The following is a 19,060-nucleotide window of genomic DNA, read 5'->3' on the forward strand; positions in this document are numbered from 1 at the left end:
TATATTCGGGTCTTGTGTGCATCAGAAGGAGAAGCTGGAGAACAGTAACTGCACATTGGGGTCTGGTTTTTAACAAAATAAACTATCCTTGTCTGTGGGACAAACAGTTTCAGATTTGCTGCAGTCAGTGAAGGCGAGTTTGAAGCTTAATCCAGCAATTCTGTAAATTTAAACTAAAACCAGACAAGCAGGAAGCTGCTGATGGTTAAAGGGGCCGGGGTGGTTGTTGGGGGAGGTGTCCGGAGGAAATCTGACACACACTGCACAGGGTGAGCAGGGGAAAGGGGAGGAATTATTTGGTTAAACAAGAAGCCAGGGACAATAGCAGAAGACGGGAATCACTGGGAATGGAACAGTGGAATAGACACATTAGAGAATCATAGAATGGTTACAGCACAGAGGAGACCGCTAGGTGGGTCATGTCTGTGTTGGCCCACTGAAGGAACAATTTACCTGGTGCCACCTCCCTCCCTTTTCCCAGAGCCTGTGATTAACCAAGATTGAACAAGATTTGTATGTAACAAGATGTTTACGCGAAGGGGTAGCAGAAAAAAAAACTAAAGCAACTTGTTCACAGAGTGATTCATGAGTGGGGTACAGGATAATGTACCTGTACAGGTCAGTGAGGATCCCCAAGGTCCATCAGCCGTTTGCATGCAGTGTGTAGTGGGCCCTGGGGGAGGGTAGAATGGAACCATTTGGGACAAACAAAGGGCAGGAGGTCACCCCTCCACCACTGTCCTGGTAACACGAAGGAATCACCTTGGACTGTCCCACACCTGGGCCGGGCGGGGTCAAGGTGCAGGAAGCTGCAAGCTGGTAGGTTGAGCTGTGAACTGGGCGGAGTTGGGGCTTTGAGTGACAGGTCTGGGGCGATATCAGAGCAGGCACAGTCACTGCTCCCCCTTTCCTCGTGGAAGTTTCACTGGAGTCGTGTTGGTGAGTGTTTCTAAACTCTGTCTCACTAACCCGGGAATGGAGGTGGATCGGAGGTTGTTGTGAGTGTTAGATTATATTGTTTCTCCTTATTCTTCCCGCTTCTCCCACTCCCAGTTCCAGGCTGCAGGTTGCGGTGATTCTGGATGCGGGATGGTTGTTAGTCTCGGCCCTAGTGTGGGTGCACAAGCGGTGAAGGAAGGCTTATTGTTCTGCTGTAATGGTGGATGATGCTACCCAGAATGCTCTGAGGTAGAATATGGTCTGTCTCAAATACAGGAGCCCAGTCCGCCCTCATTCTACTATTTTGAATTTAATTTTCCATTAATCCGTGCAATCAGCCAGTCTGTTTATGTCTTCCTGTATTTTGCTGCAGTTCTTCACCTTCTTAGCTGGAATTATAGGATTGTTATCATCTGCAGATTCCGACAACCGACATTCAATTTGCAAATGATGAACAACTTTTAGATAGAGCAATCCCTTGGACGCATAGAATTGTGGGAACTATGGCAACCATTAGTCAGCGACTGTCGCTGAGATTTTTCTGACAGTCTCACGGCCAAGCTCTGTTTCTCACTCGATTGATGCGGCCTGACCTGTTCAATATTTTCAGTGTTTTATCTTTTAAATTTCAGATCCAGCCGTGCAGAGCTAGGACATGGGAAGCAGAGTTTTTAATGACCTCATCTTTATGTGGGCGGCTAGGAATAGTCCAGTTTAGAGGGAACAAAGGAATGGGTGAGATTCAGCAGCAGATGAAGTTACACAAAATGACTGAGGTGGAAATGGACGGTCTTAGTGATATATAGTCAGAAGCTCAGCTTAGGGTGAAACATGACACCAAGATTGTGAACAGTGGTTCAGCCTCAGAGTTGTCAACGAGATGGACGGCATTGATGCTCAGAGAGTGGAGTTTATAGAGGGTACTGAAGTCAATGGCTTCAATCTTCCCGATATTTAAATGGAGGAAATTTCTGTTCATCCAGTGCTGGATGTCAGACAAGTCAGGATGGTGTGTGACTTGGAGGGGAACTTGGAGGTGATGGTGTTCACATACACCTGCTACCCTGGTCCTTTTAGGGGGTGGAAGATGAGGGTTTGGGAGATGTTGGTAGAATTGTAGATGCATAAAATCCCTTTCCTTCACCCCCTGCCTCTCCCATCTCCCTCTCTATTTCCCCCAGTAGATGCTGGTATTTTGTATAGTCCCTGACCAGTTGGCAGGTTCCCTTCCCTGAAGGACATTAGTGAACCAGTTGGGTTTATATTACAATCCAGCTGTTTTCATGTCACTTTTTCCTGGTACCGGCCCCACAAATTCCCAGATTCATTCACTTCAATTTCACAACCTGTTTTTGTGTTATTGTGGGTTCTCTCTCATTCACTTTTGTCTGTTTAAACTATTTCCCCAGGATTTTCAATCGGGAAACCCAGCATTTCATCAGAATCTGACGGTGTCGCACAATTAGTCAAAACCTGAATTTCATCGGATTTTAAGCATGAAAGATAAAAGTGCTTTTCACCGTGGGGAGAAACCGTACACGTGTTCTGTGTGTGAACGAGGTTTCAGCCGATTATCCGACCTGTCGAAACACAAGCACAGTCATACTGGAGAGAAACGATGGAAATGTGGGGACTGTGGGAAAGGATTTAATTATCCATCCAGGCTGGATACTCACCAGCGCACTCACACTGGGGAGAGGCCTTTCACTTGTTCTGTATGTGAGAAAGGATTTGTTGATTCATCCACCCTCCTGAGACACCAGCTCACTCACACTGAAGAGAGGCCGTTCACCTGCTCCGAGTGTGGAAAGGGATTCACTCGGGCATCCAACCTGCTGAGGCACCAGCGAATTCACTCTGGGGGGAGACCATTCACCTGCTCCGAGTGTGGGAAGGGATTCATTCAGTTATCCCACCTGCTGACACACCAGAGAGTTCACACTGGGGAGAGGCCATTTACCTGCTCCGAGTGTGGGAAGGCATTCACTCAGTTATCCAACCTGCTGACACACCAACGAGTTCACACTGGTGAAAGGCCATTTACCTGCTCCGAGTGTGGGAAGGGATTCAGTCATTCATCCCACCTGCTGAGACACCAGAGAGTTCACTCAGGGGAGAGACCGTTCACCTGCTCTGAGTGTGGGAAGAGATTCACTCGGTCATCTAACCTGCTGATACACCAGAGAGTTCACTCTGGGGAGAGGCCGTTCACCTGCTCCGAGTGTGGGAAGCGATTCACTCAGTTATCCAACCTGCTGACACACCTGCGAGTTCACACTGGGGAGAGACCATTTCCCTGCTCCGAGTGTGGGAAGGGATTCGTTAATTTATCCGATCTGTTGAGACACCAGCGAATTCACACTGGGGAGAGACAGTTCACCTGCTCCCACTGTGGGAAGGGCTTCACACAGTCATCCCACTTGCTGAGACATCAGCGAATTCATACTGGAGAGAGGCCGTTCATCTGTCCTGTATGTGGGAAGGGATTCACTGTGTCCTCTGACCTCCTGAAGCACCAGCGAATTCACACTGTGGAGAGGCCGTTCAGCTGCTCCAAGTGTGGGAAGGGATTCACCTGGTCATCCCAACTGATGAGACACCAGCGAGTTCATAAATAATGAACAGGATGTTGCTGTTAATCACATCCAGGACTGAACCTTGTTCATTGTAGTCTGTTTCTGCTGATGTTAATAAACTCTAGCCCAGTTATTGGGGCTAATATTCTGGATAAGGACAAATAAAATATATTTGTGTTAAATATAGCATATTGAGTCTTGTTAATATCTCTAACACAAGTTAGTTTCTATGGAAGGGCTCTCCCTCTCACCTCTCTCCTCCATCCTCACCTCTAACAACAAGTGTTAGGAGCTCATGGAGCTTCTTTGTCACTAAGATTGAGACAATCCGATCAGCTGCTTCTGCTGCTTCCCTCCCTTCCACTAGCCCACTGGGACAAACTGCCTCTATAATGTTCCACCTTGTCCAAGCCGTGAACCCACATCTTTCATTAGCTTCTCTCCCATCCCCCTTCCTGCCCTCTCAGTGCTCATCTTGTCCATGAGACCCACCTCCTGCTCCATCGACCGTATTCCCACTAAACTGCTGATCCCCCAACTTCCCCATGTTCACTGATATTGTTCACAGTTCTCTCTCTTCTGGTACTATCCCTCTCTCCTTCAAATCATCACACTTTCCTCAAAAACCAATTACTTAACTTTTACTGTCCTTGCAAAGTATTGACCCATGTTCAATCCCCAGTTCCTCTCTGAACTCTTGAAAAGTGTTCACACCTCCCAAATCAGTCTCCATCTTTCCCAGAACTCCCTGTCTGAATCCCTCAAATCAGCTTTCTGCCCCGCCACTGCACTGAAACAGCTCAGATCAAAGCCACCAATGACATCCTATGTGACTGTGATAAAGGTAAACTATCCCTTCTCGACCTGCCTGCAGCCTTTGACAATGTTGACCATAACATTCTGCTCCAACACTTCTCCACTGTCGTCCAGCTGGGTGGGACTGCTCTCTCCTGGTTCCATTCTTCTCTATCTAATCATAGTCAAAGAATCGCTTGGAATGTCTTCCTTTCCCACTCCCACAGTTACCTCTGGTGTCCCCAGAGGATCCAGCCTTGACTTCCTTTTATTTCTCATCAACATTCTCCCCACAGCGACATCATCTGAAAATACAGTGTCAGTTATCACGTGTACACTGACAGTGCCCAGCTCTACCTCACCACCACCTCTCTCCACTTCTCCACTTTTGTTAAATTATCAGACTGTTTGTGGATGTGCAGAAATTTTCTCCAATTAAATTTTGGGAAGATTGAAGCCATTGTTTTCATTCCTGAGCTACCAACTCCATTCTTTATCCTATTTCTATCAGGTCACCTCTCAGCCTTCTCTTTTCTCGAGAACAGAGCTTCAGGCTGTTTAGCCTTTCCTGGCGATTATAATGTATCTGTTTTTGGAACATTTGTGAATGAACTTTTATGTCCCTGGCCCTTGCGACGCCTGACAGCAGTTTCGAGCCTTCTTCAGAGGGCGTCTCTATTGGACAGAGTGGTTTCTGGGCCGCAGAGAATTGTGGGATTTTGAAAATGGGAGAAGAAAGCACCGTTCATAGTGTTCTGCATGTGGATGAGGTTTCAGCCGATCATCTGGCCTGGTCAAAACATTAATGCAGTCACAACTGAAAGCAGTTGTGCAAATGTTGACAATGGGAAGGGATTCATTTACCCATCGAAATTGGTAACTCATCGGAGCGTTCACACTGGGGAGAGGCCATTGACCTGCTTAAAGTGTCAGAAGGGATTCACTCCGTTATCCCACCTGCAGACACACCAGCGAGTTCTCACTGGGAAGACGCCATTCATCTGTGCTGTGTGGAAAGAGATTCATTAATTTATCCAACCTGATTGCACATCAAAGAGAGCTTTTACATTTCAAGACTGTGGGAAGTGCTTAACAAGTTCTCAGGAACTGATCCACCAGCAAAGTATTCATACTGATGAGACCGTTCAGATGCCTTCTTTATGGGACTGGATTCAGGCAATCATCCCAACTCTCTCTACACAAGCGCTCTCACACTGGGGAGAGGATGTACACCTGCACCGAGTGTGGGAAGATACGCATTCAGTCATCCCACCTGCTGAGAAACCAATGAGTTCACAGCGAACTACAGTGATTGGATTTTGCTGTTAATAATGTACAAGAATGAACTATACCCATTGGGGTCTGTTTCAGCTGATGTTAATAAACTCCAGCCCAGTTATAAGATTAATATTCTGGATAAAGGTCAAATAAATCAACATTCTGTCAAACACAGAGGATGTTGAATTTTTAAAAACATCTCTAACACAAGTTAGTCCTTGTTTCGGACTCTCCCTCTCCCCTGTCTCCTGCACCCACACCTCCAACAAGTGTGAGGAGCTCATGGAGCTTCTTTGTCACTAAGATTGAGACATTCTTGAGACAATTGAGATCAGCTGCCTCTCCTGCTTCTCTCCCTCCCACGAGTACATCCTTGACCCCAACATCCTTGCAATTCGCATCCAATCTCCGACCACTCTTCCGTCCCCAAATTCATGCTTATCTCCCAAATCCACGCACAATGGTCCTGGAACTTAGGGGTAAAATGACATTGTGAAAGGATTGTTCACCGGCTGAATTGTGACGTTCTTACTGACAAGACGGAGTTTAAATGTTCTGTGTAAGGGAAGAAAAAATAATTGTTCACACCGCTGACTGAGACTCCAGTGAGTTCACATCTAAATGTAGGTAGTTTTACTGCAGTTATTTACACCTGGGACAGTATTATGGCAGAGGACCCATGCACTTCGTTTGTCATACCAATTGACTGAATAATTTTATATATTGGTCTTGGGCTTCGTTCGTCTTCGGATCACAAAACATAATTTTCAAACAAACGACCTCTCAATGGCAGCCTGGTTACCCAGCCTTCAACAGGGGCCAGAATGTGCCCTATCCTCACAACAGGAGCTCCCTACACATGCGTATTGGAGCATGCGCATTGCGGCCCGTTTCATGAGCATGCGCAGTGCTGGTCTGTGACTGAAGCTGCTCAGAGCGGGTGATAGAATGTCTAGCGGAGCAAACTAACAGAGTTAGTGGGTGTGTGAGGAGGAATGGAGCCAGCGGAGTGGGCAGGGAGGCTTCATAAAGACACAGTGCAGGCCTCAGACCCCAAATAACAAGGTACCGGTCTTGTGTTTACAGAAAACGTAAAGTTCTGGATTTCTCCCTTCGCCAGGCCCGGGGTAACGGCCGCCATCTTTATAGGGGGCAAAGTGCAGCAGGGCGCATGCGCGGTCATCCTGGTCCAGGTAGCAGGAGGAGAGAATGTTGTGAATTTCTATCCTGGACTGACAGGGATGGATTTTGGAAACTCCTTTTACAGGGGGTTAGAAGGGGAACATTTACAGACGGGTGAGATCTGACAGAGTCGCTCAATTCATCAGGACCTGGTTCCTCCTTTTGTAATGTTCTTTATGAACCGTTTCCCAAACCTGTCATACTCAGTCCAGGATAGAAATTCAGGACCTGGATTTTATCGGCCTCTGAGTGTAAGCATTGAGTTCCAGGTTATGACCATTCACTGTGTAAACATTTCTTTCTCACATCCCTCACATCTTGCCCAAAATCTTAACTCTGTATCCCATAATCCTTTCACGATCTGCTACTGCAAACAGCTTTTCTTTAACTACTTTATGTAAACCTATCATAATTTTGTGCACCTTTTGTTGAATCTCCCCTCAATCTACTTTGCTCCAAGGAGAACAGTCCCAGTTTCTCCAACCTAATCTTGCAACTAAAATCCCTTTTCCCCCAACCCATTCTAGTAAATCCCCTCTCCACCACCTCAAGGACCCTCACATCCTTCACAATGTGTGATGATCACTATTTGCACAGACCCAGATGTTCTGTGTTCGTGTCTGTGACATCATCACACATCGACAATTACACGGTGACATCATCACACATCGACAATTACACGGTGACATCATCCCGCTCACCGGGTATTTCCTCAACTGGGAAATTTTTCTCTGACTCCAGTGCTTCTGATATCTTTCCAGCTGCAGGGTTCAGCAGGAGATTTTAAATTTGAAAACTGAAACTGTTTCAGAGTTGAGTATTTTTGACCATTCACCTACAATTTAGAGCTTTTAGTTCTGTGCTCTGTATCTGTGAGAGGTTCCATCGCTCTAGGGCTAGTGTGGCTCCTTCACTGTGGATTTGAATCCATGTCCATCTATCGCTCTGTTTCACCTCTGCCCTCCCTGATCATCTCCCTGACATTGTCTGTCTCCTTCTGTCTCTCATAATGAGTGTATTTTAGCTCTGTTTGGCATCTAACTATTACTTCTGCTGATTGTGTCTAAATAAGGTTTCCACTGCTGGCCATCCCTAGACCATGTGCTGCTATCTTACCAGCTTTATCTTCCCACAGTATCTTTCATAGTCAGGAATTCTTTTTCCTGCACTATAGTCCATTTCTCTTCTACTTCTGAGCTTATATTGACCATCCAATTCTGCACGATTTTTATTCCCCATCATGCATTCTGCATACCCTGAAATGTTAACTCTGTTCCCTTCTCCACAGATACTGCCTGACCAGCTGAGTATTTCCAGCATTTTCTCTTTTTATTTCAGATTTCCAGCAGCTGCAGTATTTTGCTATTATTTTATTGTAGGCGTTGCTCACAGAACCGAGTCTAGAAACACAGACGGACCAATTAAGAGCCGGTTTGTATCAGGGTGGCTGTTGGTTACAGAAGTTGGTCCCTGGCCTCCAGTGTACGTTCTTTTTCATCAAGTCATAGAATCATTGAATGATTACAATACAGACTGAGGCTATTCAGCTCATTGTGCCCATACTAGCTCTCTGCAAGAGCATATCACTTAGTTCCACTCCCCTGCCCTTTCCCTAACAAGACCAGCAAATATTGCCAATCCCCAGTTGCCTGTGGAGAAGATGATGTTTGGCCTTCTTGAACCGCTGCAGTCCGTGTGGTGAAGGTATTCCCACAATGCTGTTAGGTAAGGAGTTACAGGTTATTCACCCAGTAATGATGGGGGAACAGTGACATGTGTCCAAAGCAACAGCAAGAATTTGTGTTTATATAGTGCCTTTAAGGTAATAAAACTTTCCAAGACATTTCAAAGTGTTTAAAAGAAAAAGCATTAGAGATTAGGAATGTACAGTCAAAGCTCTCTGCTGTTGACTGAGTTCTGAATTGGCTGGTTGATGGACACTGTAACCAGGTCAGTCTGCGTTTCCTCGTGGTGAGTCTGCAGTGGTGACTTGAGTCTGAGGAGGACAAGAGATTAACCCTATGAAGACAGAGTAAAACAGCACAACTGCGCTTGCACAACGGCAGCAAACACGGCCTTTAAAATAAGGATGAGAATTTTATAATTTATGTTCTCCTTAACCCAGAGACTGCAGGTCAGTGAGCACAGGGGTGATGGGTGAACAAAACTTGGTGCAAGTAAGCACACAGGCAGCAGAGCTTCGGATGACCTTAAGATTACAGGGAGGGAGGCCGGCTGGGAGTGTGTAAGGATAGTTAAGTCTAGAGGTAACAAAGGAATGGATGAGAGTTTCAGCAGCAGATGAGTTGAGACTGGGGTGGAGTCGGGCGATGTTACTGAGGTGGAAATAGGCGGTCTTGGTGATGATGTGGATATGTGGTTGGAAGCTCATCTTGGGGTGAAATATTTCACCATGGTTGTGAACAGTCTGGTTCAGCCTCAGACAGTTGTCAGCGAGAGGTGCAGAGTCAGTGTCTGGGGAGTGGATTTGTAGTGGGGAGTGGAGTTTGTAGTGGGGACTGAAGACAATGGCTTCAATCTTCCCAATATTTAAATGGAGTAATTTTATGCTCATCCAGTACTGGATGTCAGACAAATCAGGACGGTGTGTGACTTGGAGGGGAACTTGGAGGTGATGGTGTTCACATACACCTGCTACCCTGGTCCTTCTAGGGGGTGGAGGTTGAGGGTTTGGGAGATTCTGTCAGGGTTCTCCTGCATCTCTCACTTCTCTCTCGCTCTATCTCCCTACTCCCCTAGAAGCCTGAATCTTGTATAGGCCCAGATCGAGTGGCAGGTTCCCTTCCCTGAAGGACATTGGTGAACCAGTTGGGTTTTTATGACAATCCCGCAGTTTTCATGGTCACTTTTTCCTCGTGCCGGCCCCTCAAATTCCCAGATTCATTCAGCTCAATTTCACAACCTGCCTTTGTGTTTTTGTGGGTTCTCTCTCACTCCCTTTTTTCTGTTTTAAATCAATTTCACAGACTAATAGAAGGGGAAGGTTTGCTGTCGGGAAACTCACACCAATACCTGAGAGAGTCACTTGATTCATCAGGACCTGAATATTTTGAGCCTTTGAACATGGAAGCAGAAAGCGCTGCTCATGCTGGGGAGAAACCATGTAAGTGCGGGGACTGTGGGAAGGGATTTAGTTACCCGTCTGACCTGGAAACTCATCGACGCACTCACACTGGGGAGAGACCGTTCACCTGCTCCGAGTGTGGGAAGGGATTTATTAGTTCAACCAACCTGCAGACACACCAGAGAGTTCACACAGGGGAGAGACCATTCACCTGCTCAAAATGTGGCAAGGGATTCACTCGATCATTCAACCTGCTGACACACCAGCAAGTTCACACTGGGGAGAGACCGTACACCTGCTCTGAGTGTAGGAAGGGATTCACTAGGTCATCCCACCTACTGAGACATCAGCTGGTTCATTCAGACCAGAGACAGTTTACACGCTCAGTCTGCGGGAAGTGCTATAAAAGTTACCAGGACCTGATCTTGCATCAACGTGTTCACACTGATGAGAGACCGTTCAGGTGCCCTCACTGCAGGACTGGGTTCAGGCCATCATCTGACCTCATTGTACATCAGCGCAGTCACACCAGGGAGAGGCCGTTCATCTGTTCCATGTGTGGGAAGGGATTCACTCAGTCATCCAACCTGCTGAGACACCAGCGAGTTCACACTGGAGAAGGGGCTGCTCACTTGCCCTGACTGTAGGAAGGGATTCATTAATTGAACCTACCCACTGAAACACCACCGAGTTCACACTGGGGAGAGACCAGTCAGCTGGTCTGTGTGTGGAAGGGGATTCACTCAGTCATTTGTGCTGCTGAGACACCAGCGAGTTGACAAGTAACAGCAAAATCCAATTACTGTAGTTAATCACATCCTGGATGGAACCATGTTCATTGGGTTCTGTTTCTGCTGATGTTAATAAACTCCAGCCCCATTATGGAGGCTAATATTGTTGATACAAATCAATTCAATCAACTTGGTGTGAAATACAAGGTGTGTTGAATCTTTTTAATATCTCCAATACTCTGCTGCTTCCCTCTCTCCCACTAGCCCATCGGGACAAACTGTCTCTAAGGTTCCTTCTTGGCTGAACCCTGAACTCACATCTTTCTCCAGTTTCTCTCCCATCTCCCCTCATATCCTCTCAGTGCTCATCTTGTCCATGAGGCCCTCCTTCTGCTCCCTTGATCTTAATCTCACTAAACTGCTGATTATGCAATTTCCCCATATTAACTGATAGCGTTAATGTCTCTCTCTCTCTTCTGGTAATGTCCCTCTCATCATCAAATCTATCATCATCACCCATCCTAAAAATAAACTTTTGACCTGACCATCTTTTCAAACTACCGCCCCATCTCCAACCTCCCTTTCCTCTCCAAAGTCCTTGTACTTGGTGTCCCCAAGGATCTATCCTTGGCCCCTCCTATTTCTCATCTACATGCTGCCACTCGGTGACATCATCCAAAAGCACCATGTTGGTTTTCACATGTACAGTAACACCCAGCTCTACCTCACCACCATCCCTCTCCATTCCTCCACTGTTACTAAATTATCAAACTGCTTATCCCACATCCAGTACTGGATGAGCAGAAATTTCCTCCAATTAAAAATTGGGAAGACCAAAGCTATTGTCTTCGGTCACCACTACAAATTCCATTCCCTAACTACCGAGTCCATCCCTCTCCCTGGGAACTGTTTGAGGCTGAACCACACTGTTCACAATCTCGATATCTTATTTGACCCCAAGATGAGTTTCTGACCACATATCCGCACCATCACTAACACCAGATATTTCAATCTCCATAATGTTGCCTGTCTCCACCCCACCCCCAGCTCATCTGCTGCTCAAACCCTCATCCATGTCCGTGTTACCTTTAGACTTGACAATTCCAATACATTCCTGGCCGGCCCCTCACATTCACCCAACACCCACACGAAAATGTGAGATCATCCAAAACTCTGCTGCCCTTGAGTTTTCTCTCGCCAAGTCCTGTTCACCCATCATCCCTGTGCTCACCGATCTACATTGGCTCCTGGTCCAGCAGTGCCTCCATTTTAAAATTCGGAATCTTGTTTCAAATCCCTCCATGGTCTCGTCATTCCCTATCTCTGTAACCTCCAGTTACACACAACCCTCTGAGATATCTGTGCTATCTCATTCTGTACTCTTTAGCATCCCTGATTTTAATTACTCCATCGGTGGCCGTGTCTAGGTGCCAAGTTCCAGAATTTCCTCCCTAAACCTCTCCACCTCTCTCTCCTGATTAAAGAGACTTGTTAATATCTGCCTCTCCAATCAAGGTTCTGTCCATTGACCAAATATCGACCCATGTGACTCAATGTCAAATGTTTCTTTATGAAAGTCCTGTGAAGCACCTTGGCACGTTTTGTTACATAAAAGGTATTATATACCTATATTTATATTATATATTACAAGTTGTTTCTGTTTCACCACAGCCAGTTTGTGCACAGTAAGATTCCACAAACAGTAATCAGACTAACTGATTAATCCAGGCTTTTTTTGGTGGTGTTAGTTAAAGCACGAATCTTGGTCCCACTGCACCAGGAGAACTCCCCTGTGGACAGGATGTGGAGTTGTTGAGCTCTCCTGAGCTGAGAGTGGAGCTGATTGAGCTGTCGGGCCTGCAGTGTACCTTGAAGAACCGCTGTCTGGGATCTTTCCTCTTAATTCACTGACTCCCAGCTGTAGTTGTTTCTGCAGTAAAATAGTTAACTTTGAATATCAATCCCAACTTAATCTTTGGAGCAAAATCTGCAACTTTAAATCAGCTTCAAAAGAGAAAGAAATTTCAGTAGAGGAGGAGGAGGAGGTCACGAAGGTGCGACAGCGGATGGGACTTTCTGGGTTTGAGCAGTTCAGCTGGAATTCCATCCTTGCCGGGTGTCTTTCCGCTTGCAAAGGAATCAATGGCCTTTTCGAGCTTTTGAGTCCAACTCAACCATGAAAGGAAGCTGCAGGAGAGAGTCAAACGGAGACTGGGAGATGTCTGTCCGACAGGTGTACAGCTCACAGTCGTGTTCACCCCAGCGGGACATCGGTTTAATTCTGTGGGTGAGAACTTCAACATCTACTGATTTCAGGGGGACAACTTTGGTGATGGTCGGACCAAGCGCCCTCCTGATCCCATCACACACAGCACGTAGATTTCCATTGTCACAGGCAGTTTGGATTTCATGATCTGGGCTGATCCAGTGTTTATTCGCACAGTATCTTCCTGTGTTTTAAACAACTGTGTCAACTAATTTCAAGTTACACAGTGTTCTAGCTGTTGGGTTTATGTTGTAATCGGGTAGGCTTTGCTTTTTGCTTCAATGACAGATTCATCTCTGCTAAGTAGGTCTCAAACCAGTCTTTGTTGTGGGTTCCACCTTTCCCAAATGTTGTTGCTGCTGTGTCAGAAATGATTGAACTCAGCACCTTCCAAGATTCAGCAATATCAATATTGACTGATGAAGCTTCCATTGATGAGCCTATATAACACTTGACTATTTTGTTTATGTTCCTTGATAATTAAATTCACCAATATAAAATGCAATATAGCAGTAGGGAAGTTTTACTGCAGCTGTACAGGGCCTTGGTGAGACCACATCTGGAATATTGTGTACAGCTGTGGTATCTTTATTAGAAACAGATATAATTGCATTGAAACAGTTCAGAGAAGGTTCACTCAACTCATCCCTGGGATGAGGGGCTTATCTTCTGAAGAAAATTTGACCTTCACCCATTGGAGTTTAGAAAAATGAGAGGTGATCATAATGAAACAGATAAGATCCTAAGGGGACAAAACAAAAAATGCTGCCAAATCTCAGCAGGTCTGACAGCATCTGTGGAGATAAAGACACAGTTAACGTTTCGACTCCGTATGACTCTTCTTCAAATCCTGAGGGGATTTGATAGGGTATGTAGCAGGAGGATGATTCCACTTGTGAGAGACAGAACGAGCGGACACAGTTTAAGAATATGTGGTCTACCATTTAAGACGGAGTTGATAAGAAATGTTGTTCTCTCAAGGGCTCATTGTTATGTAGAATTATTTTCTACAGAAAGCAGTGGGGGCTGGGTCATTGAATGTATTCAGAGCTGAGTTAGACAGATTATTGATAAACAACAGAGTCAAGGGTTATGGGGGACAGACAGGAAAGTGGAGTTGATACCACAACCAGATCAGCCATGATCTAATTGAATGCTGAAACAAACCCGAAGGGCTGAATGGCCTCCTCCTGCTCCTAAGTCTTTTGTTCCTATATGTCTCTATAATGGAGATGTCACGGTGAGTAATGTGCAAGTCAGTAAGAATTGTCAGCAAGGATTAATCAGCACTTTCTAATTGGAGATGTTAATCAGTGGAACCTCTCAGACACTAAATTGTAGAGTTTGCACCAAAGATCAATTTAAGATTGAATTACAAGTCCATAATTTTATTGAAATTGAGTTCCTGTTGAGAATTCCTGAATTAAGGGGAGAGGTCACAGATGGTGCTTTCAAAAAAGGACAAAATGCAGTCCTGAAAATCAATGACATACCCAGAGTATTAAACTCCAACCAGTTATAGGGTTGCTAACATCAACACAAACGGACCAAATACAGTCAGACTATCAGTCCTGCATGTGATTAAGACCAGCAATAACAGCAGAATCTAACTCCTACAGTCACTTGTGAACTTGCTGGACTCTCGGCAGCTGGATTACCAATGGAATCCCTTCTCACACACAGTGCAAGCGAATAGCTTCTCTCCAATGTGAACTCGCTGGTGGGCTTTGAGGTTGCCTGAATACCTGAGCCTCTGTTTACAGGAAGTGCAGCTGAATGGCTGAATGAACTCAGTGTGAACTCACTGGTGAGTTACTTGTAGCAGGATTCCTAGCCTCTGACCTGGACTTGTAGCCACAGTATTTATTTGGCTATTCCAGATCGGTCTCTGGTCAATGGTAACCCCCAGAATATTGATAGTGATGGATTCAGTGATGGTAATGCCATTGAACATCAAGGGGCGATGGTTGGATTCTCTCTTGTTGGAGATGGTCATTGCCTAGCACTTGTCTGGCACGAATGTTACTTGCCACTTGTCACCCCAAGCCTGGATATTGTCCAGGTCTTGTTGCATCTGGACGTGGACTGCTTCATTATCTGAGGAGTCACGAATGGTGCTGAACATTGTGCAATCATCAGCGAACATACCCACTTCTGACCTTATGATGGATGGAAGGTCATTGATGAAGCAGCTGAAGATGGTTGGGCTGAGGACACTACCCTGAGGACCTCTTGCAGTGATGTCCTGGAGCTGAGATGACTGACCTCCAACAACTACAACATCTTCCTTTGTGCTAGGTATGACTCCAACCAGCGGAGAGTTTTCCCCCTGAAACCATTGAATCCAGTTTTGCTAGGGCTCCTTGATGCCACACTCGGTCAAATGCTGCATTGATGTCAAGGGCAGTCACTCTCACCTCATCTCAGGAGTTCAGCTCTTTTCTCCACATTTGACTCAAGGCTGTAATGAGGACAGGAGCTGAGTGGCCCTGGCGGAACCCAAACTGAGCGTCAATGAGCAGGTTATTGCTAAGCAAGTGCCACTTGATAGCACTATTGATGCCCCCTTTCTGGATGTGATAGGACTGCAAAGCTTTGATCTGATCCATTGATCGTGGGATGCCTAGCTTTGTTTATCACTTGCTGCTTATGCTGTTTGGCATGCAAGTAGTCCTGTGTTATAATTTCACCAGCTTGACACCTCATTTTTAGGTATGTTTGGTGCTGCTCCTGGCATGCCCTCCTGCACTCTTCATTGAACCAGGGTTGATTCCCTGGCTCTATGACAATGTTAGAGAGGGGGTTATGCCAGGACATGAGGTTACAGATTGTGATTCAGTACATTGCTGCTGCTGCTGATGGCCCACAGCACTTCATGGCTGCCCAGTCTGTTTGAAATCTATTCTATTTAGCATGGCGACAGTGCCACACAGCATGATGGAGGGTATCCTCAATGTGAAGATGGGACTTCATCTCTACAAGGGCTGTGTGGTGGTCACTCCTACCAGTACTGTCATGGACAGATGCCTCTGCGGCGAGCAGGTTGGTGACAATGTATGCTTTTCCCTCTTGTTGGTTCACTCAGCACCAGCTGCAGAGCCAGTCTAGCAGCTATGTCCTTTCAGACTCACCCAGCTCAGTGTGTAGTGGGGCTACCGAGCCACTCTTGGTGATAGACATTGAAGTCCCCCACCCAGAGTACATTCTGTGCCCTTGCCACCCTCAGCGCTTCCTCCAAGTGGTGTTCAACATGGAGGAGCACTGATTCATCAGCTGAGGGAGTGCGGTACATGGGAATCAGCAGGAAGTCTCCTTGGTCATGTTTGACCTGATGCCACGTGACTTCATGGGGTCCGGCGTGGACTCCCAGGGCAACTCCCTCCCGACTGTATGTCACTGTGCCACCACCTCTACTGGGTTTGTCCTGCCGCTGAGACAGGACATACCCAGGGATGGTGATGGGGAGTTAGAATGTGCTTGTGTTTCAGAGCATCTACTTTGGTTTAAAATCTCTTTCACAGGCAGAACTTTGAAACGGTTTCTTATCAGAATGAACAGGTTGATGTGTAGTCAAGTGGGATGACTGAGTGAATCTCTCCCACACACAGAACAGGTGAACAGTCTCTCCCTAGTGTGAGTGCACTGGTAGATACTGAGTTCACATGATCACCTAAACCCAGTCCCACAGCGAGAGCACCTGAACAGTCTCTTGTCAATGTGAACATGTTGATAGCACGTCAGCTCCAGAGAACCTTTAAAACACTTCCCACAATCCAGATGTTTAAAAGATCTTTGGTGAGTGTGAACTCACGGATGTGCCAACAGGTTAGATGAATCAGTGAATCCCTCCCCACACATGGAGCAGGTGAATGACCTCTCCCCAGTGTGAACTCACTGGTGTTGCAGCAGGATGGACAATCACCTGAACCTCTACCCGCAGTGAGAGCAGGTGAATGGAGTGGAAGCGGAGAGAATGCACCGGTGAAACATCAGTGAATGTGGGTTTTTAAAGCTCTTGATACATCTAAGCATTTAACCCTCTCTCTACCGTCTGAACTTGCTGAGCATGTGGAGGCTGGATGGAGAAAGATGTGAGTTCGGGCTCAGACAAGGGGGGAGTTAAGAGACAGTTTGTCTCGGTGGGCTAGTGGAAGGGAGGGAAGCAGCAGAGGCAGCTGATCGGATTGTCTCAATCTTAGTGACAAAGAAGCTCCATGAGCTCCTCACACTTGTTGTTGAGGGTGGAGGAGACAGGCGAGAGGGAGAGCCCTTCAAAAGGAACTAACTTGTGTTAGAGATATTAAAGAGGCTCAACACTGTCTGTTGAACACAAAACTTACTTATTTCACTTTTATTCATAATATTAACACCTATAATTGTGCTGGAGTTTATTAACATCAGCCGAAGCAGACCCCAATGAACATGAGGTTCAGTCCTGGTAGTGAGTAAGTGCAAAATCCAATTATTGTTGTTGCTTGTGAACTCGCTGGTGTGTCAGCAGGTGAGATGACTGAATGAATCCCTTCCCACACTTGGAGCAGGTGAATGGTCTCTCCCCAGTGTGAGTACGCAGATGTACAGTGAGGTGAGATGAATGCCTGAAACCAGCCCCACACTGAGAGCACTTGAATGGTCTCTCGTCAGTGTGAACACGTCGATGGGATATCAATTCCCTGGGACTTTTAAAGCAATTTCCGCAGTCTGGGCATTTAAAAGGTCTCTCAGCAGTATGAACATGCTGGTGTCTCAGCAGGTTAAATGACTGTGTGAATCCTTTCCCACACTCGGAGCAGGAGAATGGTCTCTCCCCAGTGTGAGTTCGCTGGTACACAGTGAGTTGAGATGACCACCTGAACCCAGTTCCACACAGAGAGCACCTGAACGGTCTCTCATCAGTGTGAACACGTTGATGAGATATCAGCTCTCCGGAACTCTTAAAACACATTTCGCAGTCTGGACATTGAAAAGGTCTCTCCCCAGTGTGAACTCGCTGGTGTTTCTGTAGGGTGGATGAATCAGTGAATGCATTCCCACACTCAGGGCAGGCGAACTCTCCAGTGTGAACTCGCTGGTGTTTCGACAAGATAGATGAGGTCGTGAATCCCTTTCCGCACTCAGGGCAGGTAAATGGCCTCTCCCCAGCGTGAACTCGCTGGTGTTGCAGGAGGGTGGATGACCGAGTGAATCTCTTCCCACATTTGGAGCAGGTGAATGGTGTCTCCCCTGTGTGAATTTGCTGGTGTCTCAGCAGGTTGGATGATCGGGTGAATCCTTTCCCACACTTGGGAGCAGGTGAACAGCCTCTCCCCAGTGTGAACTCGCTGGTGTGTCAGCAGGGTAGATGAGTGAATGAATCCCTTCCCACACTCAGAGCAGGTGAACGGCCTCTCCCCGGTGTGACTGCGCTGATGAGTTTCCAGCTCCGAAGGGGTTCTGAATCCCTTCCCACAGTCCCCACATTTCCACGGTTTCCCCCTGTTGTGACTGTGCTTATGCCTCAACTGGCCAGAAGATTCACTGAAGCCTTGTCCACACACAGAACGCGTGTACGGTTTCTCCTCACTGTGAACACTGCTTTTTCCTTCCATGTTCAAAATCCATTGATGTTCTGAATCTGATGAACAAAGTGACTCTGTCAGATTTGGTTGGTGTTTCCTGCCTCAAATTCCAGATCTTCAAAAATCCTGTAAAAAAAAATCATCACTGCAGGTTCAGGATTAAATATTCAGAAGAAACAAACATTACTCCTGGTTTGAGTTTGCTGTATGTAAGTCCCCCCCTTCTAAGCCCCTGTAAAAGGAGTTTCCAAAATCCATCCCTGTCAGTCCAGGATAGAGATGAACAACATTCTCTCCTCCTGCCATCTGGACTAGGATAAGTGCGCATGCGCCCTGCTGCATATTGCCCCCAATAAAGATGGCGGCCGTTACCCGGGCCTGAGACCTGAAGAGTCTCAGTTGTCGTTTTGGCGCAAACGCTGGACCGAAAGTTTCTAATTCGGGTCCGGAGGCCTGCACCGGGTGTTTATAAAGCTTCCGAGTCCACACTGACTCCATTTCTCTCCTGCACTCGGCTGTTACTCACCATTTCCCGCCTCCTTCCTCCTTCAGCTCCCGCACTCCACGGGCTTCAGGTATAACGACACTGCGCCTGCGCGCCGCGTCACCTCACGGGCCCCGCCCCTTGTTCTCTCTGATTGATTGGAGGA

At 46.6% G+C, this 19,060-nt stretch overlaps 2 protein-coding genes across 2 annotated transcripts in view; both read left to right on the top strand.

Annotated features, from left to right (window-relative positions):
• The window catches only part of LOC144698308 (uncharacterized), a 319,027-nt gene extending 308,473 nt beyond the window's left edge, over positions 1-10,554 (top strand). Inside the window, exons 2-3 of the mRNA XM_078570267.1 lie at positions 2,349-3,541; positions 9,869-10,554. Coding sequence (XP_078426393.1) covers positions 2,436-3,541; positions 9,869-10,496 — 1,734 coding nt within the window. The 5' untranslated portion in view covers positions 2,349-2,435 and the 3' untranslated portion in view covers positions 10,497-10,554. The remainder of the gene's footprint in view (positions 1-2,348; positions 3,542-9,868) is intronic.
• Positions 888-19,060, top strand: part of LOC144698080 (uncharacterized) — a 642,405-nt gene continuing 624,232 nt past the window's right edge. Inside the window, exon 1 of the mRNA XM_078570002.1 lies at positions 888-939. The gene's annotated coding sequence lies outside the window, so the exon portion shown is untranslated. The remainder of the gene's footprint in view (positions 940-19,060) is intronic.

Source organism: Cetorhinus maximus, chromosome 23 (genome assembly GCF_964194155.1).
Source record: "Cetorhinus maximus chromosome 23, sCetMax3.hap1.1, whole genome shotgun sequence".
Classification (NCBI taxonomy): domain Eukaryota; kingdom Metazoa; phylum Chordata; class Chondrichthyes; order Lamniformes; family Cetorhinidae; genus Cetorhinus; species Cetorhinus maximus.